Source organism: Capsicum annuum, chromosome 10 (genome assembly GCF_002878395.1).
Source record: "Capsicum annuum cultivar UCD-10X-F1 chromosome 10, UCD10Xv1.1, whole genome shotgun sequence".
Lineage (NCBI taxonomy): Eukaryota > Viridiplantae > Streptophyta > Magnoliopsida > Solanales > Solanaceae > Capsicum > Capsicum annuum.
This window is the reverse complement of record NC_061120.1, coordinates 1529266-1538118: the sequence shown is the minus strand read 5'-3', so window position 1 is coordinate 1538118 and position 8853 is coordinate 1529266. Positions and strand designations below refer to the sequence as shown.

General features: G+C 33.4%; 1 protein-coding gene across 1 annotated transcript; it reads left to right on the top strand.

Moving 5' to 3' along the window:
* Positions 1-746: 746 nt before the first annotated feature.
* Positions 747-6045, top strand: LOC107845703 (probable NAD(P)H dehydrogenase (quinone) FQR1-like 1). The gene is made up of 4 exons (XM_016690161.2): positions 747-900; positions 3713-3806; positions 4467-4729; positions 5577-6045. The coding sequence occupies exons 1-4, from the start codon at positions 878-880 to the stop codon at positions 5806-5808; spliced, it is 612 nt and encodes a 203-aa protein (XP_016545647.1). The 5' UTR covers positions 747-877; the 3' UTR covers positions 5809-6045.
* The last annotated feature ends 2808 nt before the right edge of the window (positions 6046-8853 follow it).

Genomic DNA, 8853 nt, shown 5'->3' with positions numbered 1-8853 from the left:
TTCTAATAAGTTATTTTCTAATTGATTATTATATGTCATTTACGTATTAAAAAATTAATAATATTTGATAAAAAAAAAGTAAAATAGACATTTATGACATGTTTGCTTCAGCTGTTTCAACCGTAATTTTACTATTTTATCCCTAATTAATTATTATGAGTCATCTAAATATTAAAAAAAATATTTAATAAAAAACAAAAAAAAGATAAATTAACTATTGGTGTTTTAAATTAACTTGACATCTTATATGAGACCTGTTTAAATTTTTTTCATAACTATTTTTCATAGTAATTTTATTGTATCACTTCTAATAAAATATTACGAGTCATTTAAGACATGTCTACTCCACGACTTCAATCGTGATATTTGATTGACTCTTGAAATTATATCAGTGTCACTTAAATTGAAATTGAAGAAAAAGTATTATAAATTTCAGTAATTAAAAACTTAAATTATTCTAAAAATATAATAGACTATCAATGCTACAAAACTTTCGACAAGGAAAGTATTATAAATTATAATGGCTAACAACTTAAAATAGTAAATTACAATGTCAAAAAATTATTATAAATTACAATAGTTAACAACTTAAAATATCTACAAATATTTAAAATATAAGTAATTATCAAAATTTTATTTGTATCATATAAATTGAGATTAAAAAATAACATATATTGCACGGCTTTCGATATCTAATATTATATTATATATAGCTATATATATATATATATATATATATACATACATATATATATATATATATATATATTGTTTTATTTTATTTTATTATAAAAAAGAAAAGGCAAAGTTGTGGTTGTATAACTCCCCCATAAAATCCCTCTAAATTCTTCTTTTCCATTTTCACTTAAATCTCAATATGGCTACCAAAGTTTATATTGTGTAAGTAATTTTTTTTATTCATTTTTTTGAGTTAATTTGTATTTAATAGATTCAATTTCAATGCTATTAGTAATTTTTTCCATTTTTTGGGCTAAATTTTCAGCTGTTTATTTATTTTTTGGGGGGTTAAACTTTGCCTATTGATTTGCATTTTAATTGGATGAATTTCACTGTTATTAATTGATTAGTTTTTTTTTTCTGTTAAAATTCAGTTTTTGTTCAATTTATTACTGATTTAGTGTTAATTATGTTTAATTATATGCAAATTATTGTTCTTTAATTTTAGTGTTTAGTATATTAACCGAAGGATCAGATTTTAAATCACAATTTTGTTGTAAATTGTTATGTGTATTGATTACTTAGTTGAAATGTTAGAATACAATTTGCTGGTTATATAAAATTGTGCATTGAATTTGATTTTGTTTTTTTTTTCTTTTGAAAAAAAATCTTGTTTGTTTGATATTAAAGGTAGATTTTAGATAAATTCTTGCATTGATTTTTTTTTTTTTTTTTTTTTTTTTTTTTGTGGTAATAATTTGCTAAATAGTTTGATGTTAAGGATGGATGTAGTATTTTGAGCAGCAGATGCTGGTGCAATCTGTGCATCAGCTTGAAGTTATATGTAAAATGGTGGATCCGGGATTTAGACGTTGTGGGTTTTGAGTTTCAGGATGTGGGTTCTTGAGGTTCGGGGTTTTAGACGTTGTGGGTTCTGAGTTTATAGTGTGGGTTCTGGAGGATCCGGGATTTAGAGGTCGTGGGTTCTGAATCTTGGATGTGGGTTGTGGAGGATCTAGGATTTAGACGTTGTGGGTTTTGAGTTTAGAGTGTGGGTTTTGAAGGATTCGGGATTTAGAGGTCGTGGGTGCTGAATCTTGGATGTGGGTTCTGGAGGATCCGGGATTTAGACATTGTGGGTTTTGAGTTTAGGATGTGGGTTCTTGAGGATCGGGGATTTAGACGTTGTGGGTTCTGAGTTTAGAGTGTGGGTTCTGGAGGATCCCGAATTTAGAGGCCGTGGGTTCTGATTCTTGGATGTAGGTTCTGGAGGATCCGAGATTTAGAAGTTGTGGGTTCTGGAGGATCCAGGATTTAGATATTGTAGGTTCTGAGTTTAGAGTGTGGGTTCTAGAGGGTCCAGGATTAAGATGTTGTGGATTCCTAAGTTGCTCGGGCTCTCCAAATATGTTGCCGCTCCCGTGTCGGATCCTCCGAAAATGCATTACTTTTGAAGGATCCAACATGCACCCCATGACATTTTCGAAGAGTCCAAGCAACTTAGGTGGCTTCTGAGTTTAGAGTGTGGGTTATAGAGGATCCAAGTTGTAGGCGTTTTGGATTGGGATCTAAGTTCAGAGTGGGGTCCTGGAGGATTTGGGATTTAGACGTTGTGGGTTCTGAGCTCAAAGTGTGGGTTCTGGAGGACCCAGGATTTAAACATTGGTGTTCTAAGTTCAAAGTGTAGGTTCTAAAATGTAACTTTAGCTTTATCTAAACACTAGGTGATTTCTTCTCATCTGTCCCAGGTTTGATAGACAGAGTTACCCAATACTTGTTGCTGGTGGTAGGTGGTAGGTACTTCGTGGAATTAGTCGACGTGCGCAAAAGCTGCACCACACACCACGGTCATCAAAAAAAGGTTACATATCGGGTTCAAAAGGCAGAGGCTTTCCTGAACATGTATATGATATATGAGAAGCTCCTTCACTGCCACAATGTAATAGCGGGTGTAGTAGTAGTCATCCTTGTTTGACATTAGTGATCTAACGATCCATCTTAGAAAGTCTGGTTGTTCTTTTCTCTGGAGTACTTCTTGGTACGTCAAATTGTTTAATCAATGTGGGGATCAGCTTACCCCGTCAGCTCTTGATTACTTGCTTCAGGTCACCTTTACAGCCAGGTAGCAAAGAAAATGAATGTACTGCCAGAAACAGATTACCGTATTACAACCAGGAGTTGCTAAATTTATAAACGAAGTCATGTGAGGGGATTAGGTCTAATTTGTCTGGCATTGATGGTATTTCAGAGTGAAGTTAGATTTGTCAGATAGAAAAAAAGAGGGTAGCCCGGTGCATTAAAGCTCCCGCTATGCGCGAGGTCCGGGGAAGGACCGGATCACAAGGGTCTATTGTACGCAACCTCACCTTACATTTCTGCAAAAGGCTGTTTCCATGGCTTGAACCCGTGACCTCCTGGTTACATTGCAGCAACTTTACCAGTTACTCCAAGGATCCCCTTCAGATTTGTCAGATAGCTACCATAATATTGGTAATAGGTGTCAATCCGATGATTAAAACCATCTTGAATCTGATTCCTTTTAACATTTTTGTTCGTTAGCGGATTTGGTTTCACTCAACTTATCTGAATGTTTCAAATGACTGCATAAACTTAATGAAATGTCTATTCTAGAATTCACACGATTGGGAAAGAAACATTCTTATGTTTTTGTGGGGATTTAGTGGTTTTCTATTTGTGGATCATTGATTTGACGAGAGTCGGTGCCATATTATATCCACATTCAAGATTATCTTCCGACTTCGAATGCCAACCGAGTAAGATTCGTAATAGTGTTTCGGAAGTTTATTCATGCACTCCCCGCGATGTGCCTTGTATCAAAGAGGATCTGGCTATAGTAAATGTTACACCACGTGGTACAGAAATAATGTCAATATGTTACCAAGGTTTAATCCGATCGGAAAAGGGAGGGACAGATTGCTATCTTCGTAACATTTGTTGTAAATGAATTACTACACGCCTTCTATTTCTCGTCCATTGAATAATGATAACTGCTGACATTTTATTTTATGTACAGATATTATTCAACGTATGGGCACGTGGAGAAACTAGCAGAGGAGATAAAGAAAGGGGCGGCATCTGTTGAAGGAGTTGAAGCTAAATTGTGGCAAGTAGGTGCCGCTTTGTCTTTTCATATATTTCCGTTTGGAATGGAAATTTTACATTAATCTAATCTTAAGTACAGCAAGTTGGTCGTTTTGGTTACCGCCTGACAACTCTATAGAGGTTTCTATCCCAGGTGGTTCCGTGTTAAGAAGAACCGTTTTTTTCACTTGGAAAATGATATTGATGGAGTATGAGAATCAGTTAAATTTGACTAGCTTTATATCGTCCTCCTTCTTTAGTAATGTTTTGCTATTGGAAGTTGCAACGTTGCTGGAGCTTAACTTAGCAGCGCTCAGAGTTATAGCTCGTTTTCTTCTATATATACCTACAAGGACATAAGCTTTGTTGTTTGAAAGTTATTGTAATAGAACTCCACAAAGCTATCAGAGTCATTCTTCTCGAGTGGCCGTTGGACAGGCTGTTTTCCCGTACTATGTAAATCTGATTTCTGTTTTGTGATTTTCTCTCTCGTTCACTGAACTGTCTTAACAACCTAGATCCTTACGCACGTAGGACTGGTTAGGAAAAGTTCTATCAGCTCTTGTTCTGTGAATAATGCAACTGGATCATTTTCAATGTCGTATTCGGACATGTTGGAGTCCCTAGTTTTGTGCATTTCTTGATCATATTCTTCTGTTAATGAGACGTTCCAATTTGTCGTACAGGTACCTGAAACGCTGTCGGAAGAGGTGCTAGCGAAAATGAGTGCACCTCCAAAGAGTGATGTGCCTATTATAACACCTCAAGAACTTGCTGACGCCGATGGTTTCGTTTTTGGATTCCCTACAAGGTTTGGAATGATGTCCGCTCAGTTTAAAGCATTCCTTGATGCAACTGGAGGTCTATGGAGAACACAACAACTCGCCGGCAAGCCTGCAGGCATATTCTATAGCACTGGATCCCAAGGCGGTGGTCAAGAAACAACACCGTATGATCGCATTTCACTTAAAATTCATATGACTATACATGTTTTCACGTCTTGGATATCCATGCAGTAGCGTACTAGATAACTGTCAAGAAACAACACCGTATGATCTCATTTCACATAAATTCATACGACTACACATGTTTTAGCATCTTGGATATCCATGCAGCAACGTACTAGATAACTGGTAAAGTTGCTGCCATGTGACCAGGAGGTCACGGGTTCAAGCCTTGGAAACAGCCCCTTGCAGAAATGTAAGGTGAGGCTGCGTACAGTAGATCCTTGTGGTCGGGCCCTTCCCCGGACCCTGCACATAGCGGGAGCTTAGTGCACCAGGCTGCCCTTAACGTACTAGATAACTGCCAAGAAACAACACCATATATATGATCTCATTTCACTTAAGTTGATCATACGACTATACTTGTTTTCGCATCTTGGATATCCATGCAGCAGCGTACTAGATAACTGTCAAGAAACAACACAGTATGATCTCATTTCACATAAGTTCATACGACTATACTTGTTCTCGCATCTTAGATATCCATCCAGTAACGTACTAGATAACTGGTAAAGTTGCCGCCATGTGACCAGGAGGTCACGGGTTCAAGCCTTGGAAACAACCCCTTGCAGAAATGTAAGGTGAGGCTGCGTACAGTACATCCTTGTGGTCGGGCCCTTCCCCGGACCCTGCACATAGCGGGAGCTTAGTGCACCGGGCTGCCCTTGTCATTTCACATACATTCATACCACTAAACATGTTCTAGCGTCTTGGATATCCATGCAGTAACGTACTAGATAACTGTCATTCTCTTCCTTTGGTATCGTTTTTAACCTGAGGTATTTGATACAGGTTGACTGCGATAACTCAGCTTGTTCATCATGGTATGATCTTTGTCCCTATCGGATACACATTCGGCGCTGGCATGTTTGAAATGGAGAATCTGAAAGGCGGAAGTCCGTATGGTGCTGGAACATTCGCGGGCGATGGCTCTCGACAGCCTTCTGAGCTCGAATTGCAGCAGGCATTTCACCAAGGTAAATACATCGCCGCAATCACCAAGAAACTCAAGAGTGCAGCCTAAGTTCTGCAAAAAATATTCTTCACATTCATACATATCCTCAAAATTTTTTTACATAAATTTATCTTTATGATTGTTAAAGTATACTTTTTTTTTTAAATGGGGTATGTAATTTGTATGTATTTGTGTAATTGTGTGTATCAAAAGTATCATATTATGTTTAATGGTTGCAAATACAACACAACTTGAATATTGTTTATAGTGACTATTGATTTAATGTAATATAAATTTACACCTTAACTTACCATATTTACACAAATTTTCACTCTTACAAAGTAATTATAAAAATCCCAACTAATTATATATCTTCGTTGGATGTATCGGGAGCTAATTATGTATCTCGATAGACCCAAAAATCGGAAAAAATGTAATGTATTATGTATCTCAACAAATAAAATTGAAAAAAAAAATATTTATGTATCTTCAGAAAGAAAAAATTATAATTTTGTTGGATGTATCGGGAGCTAATTATGCATCTGGATAGACTCAAAATATATCAGGAACTACTTAAGTAAAATTGTATTTTCGTTGGATGTATTATGTATCTTAATAGAAAAAAATTGGAAAAAAATGTATCGAGAGCTAATTATATATGTATCTTTTCAAAGAAAAAATTGTATCTTCATTGGATGTATCGGGAGCTAATTATGTATCTTTACAAAGGAAAAATTATGCCTTCATTGGATGTATCGGGAGCTAATTATGTATCTCAACAGACCCAGAATCGAAAAAAATATATCGGATATTAATTATATATCCTTACAAAGGAAAAAATGTATCTTTGTTGAATGAATTATGTATATCGACAGACAAAATAGGAAAAAATGTATCGGGAGCTAATTATGTATTTTTATAAAGAAAAAATTGTATCTTCATTGAATGTACCGAGAGCTAATTATGTATCTTGACGAATTCAGAATCGAAAAAAATATATCGAAAATTAATTATATATTTTTACAAAGGAAAAAATATATCTTAATTGGATGTATCATGTATCTCGACAGATAAAATTTGAAAAAATATATCGAGGGTTAATTATGTATCTTTATAAATGAAAAATTGCGTCTTTATTGAATATATCGGAAGCTAATTATGTATCTCGATTTACCCAATTTGTTGGAAAATCCTTCAAATCAATAATGAAGATTGTAGAAAAAGGTATTTTGTGGAAAATAGTAGGCCATGTTATCCCTAGACTTTATTATTTTTCTACATATATAAAATCAATTCTCATCATGATGTTAATGTCACCTTTACTAATATCAAAGTAAAACCCTAACTTTAATTATTAAAGTGAAGACCTACGATTGAAAAAATTTCATAAATATTTATATAAGTGGAATAAATATGTGTTGTGATAATGTCGCAATGAGGTGAACCTTATAATAAAAAAAAAAAAAAAAATAGTTTTTCTGAATTCACGTATTACAAGACTTATTTTTGAGAGGCGGCGCTTTCAACAATTTTTTTTTTCATTTATTTTAGGAGATTGAAATTGAAATATCTGATTAAAAATGAATGAATGTTAAGTATGTTCATCACAATTCATATAGGTAGGACTAAAAAGAGTTATAATTTCTTGTGTTCCATTATATATATGATACTGTCATTTCTTAAAAAATAAAAATGATTTTTCTTTGTTTATAAATATTATGTTTTGAAAATTTACTATTCTGACTTATAATAATTTTTATATATTTTCTTATCTATGCAACACTTATTTATAAGAATTTAAAGATTTTATGTCTAAATTCATGGTGATAATTTTTGCAGATTAATTTTTTTTTTTTCAATTGCAGATAGTAAGATGTCTAAATGACCTCTCTAAGAGGTTCACTTATACTATTGTTAATAATATAAAGTTTCTAAATTAATATGGCTTTGGTTGTTATATAAAATTTAATTCAATTTAATAAAGGAATAACACTATTATACATCTTTATAAATCAAAGGGGTTAGTGATCAAAAGTACTTAAATTATCTTGATTTTTTTTTGTTTCACATCTGAACTATCAAGTATGCGAGTTTTCTTCTTGAACTATCATCAACTATTTATCAAATACACATCAACTGTTAATTGTCTCGAGTTTCACACCTGATCTCGAAATAATTAATAGTCGATGTATGTTTTGATAAATGCTAGTTGATGATAGCTCAAACAGAAAGCTCACACGCCTAATAATTCAGATACAAAACTCAAAAAATCGAGATATATTTTAAATGTGTTTTGAGTTTTATATCTGAACTATTAAGTATGCGAGTTTTCTACTTGAACTATCATCAACTATGTACCAAACACACATCGACTGTTAATTATCTCGAGTTTCACACCTGATCTCGAAACAATTAATGATCGATGTATGTTTTGATAAACACTAGTTCGTGATAGTGCAAATAAAAAACTCACACATTTAATAATTCAGATATAAAATACCAAAAAATTAAAAATTAATGATAAGATTACACTCCACTAAAAAGGGAGGAAATAGGACAACTCACCCACTATATTAGATATTATAAATATATGTACTGTCAAATCAATTTGAATTATACTTAATACATAGTTGAAAATATTTTTAGCCTTCCTTTTACTTTGCAAAGTCAAATAAGATCAATTGAGTGATCACAATATTAAGTAGGCATTTGAACATAAATATATATATATATATATATATATGTGGTGACTATTAATTTCACGTTCAAAATTCTACCATCATCCAATAACACAAGTATTAACATCAATGATTCGATGATACGAGTATGCAGATGGCACATTAATTATAGCGTGAGATTCAATTCATTACCTTATTACGTCAAAGGTAGCTCGGAGACATGCAAACAAAAACACATTAGCTCTATGTTTCGACAACATACATGATTGGTCATCTTAATTTTACTACTTTTATCATATATATATATGTGCGTGTGTTGACTATTAATTTCACGTTCAACATCCTACAATCGTCCAATAACACAAGTATTAACATCGATTATAGCGTGAGGTTCAATTCATTACCTTATCACGTCAAAGACAGCTTGGGGACATGC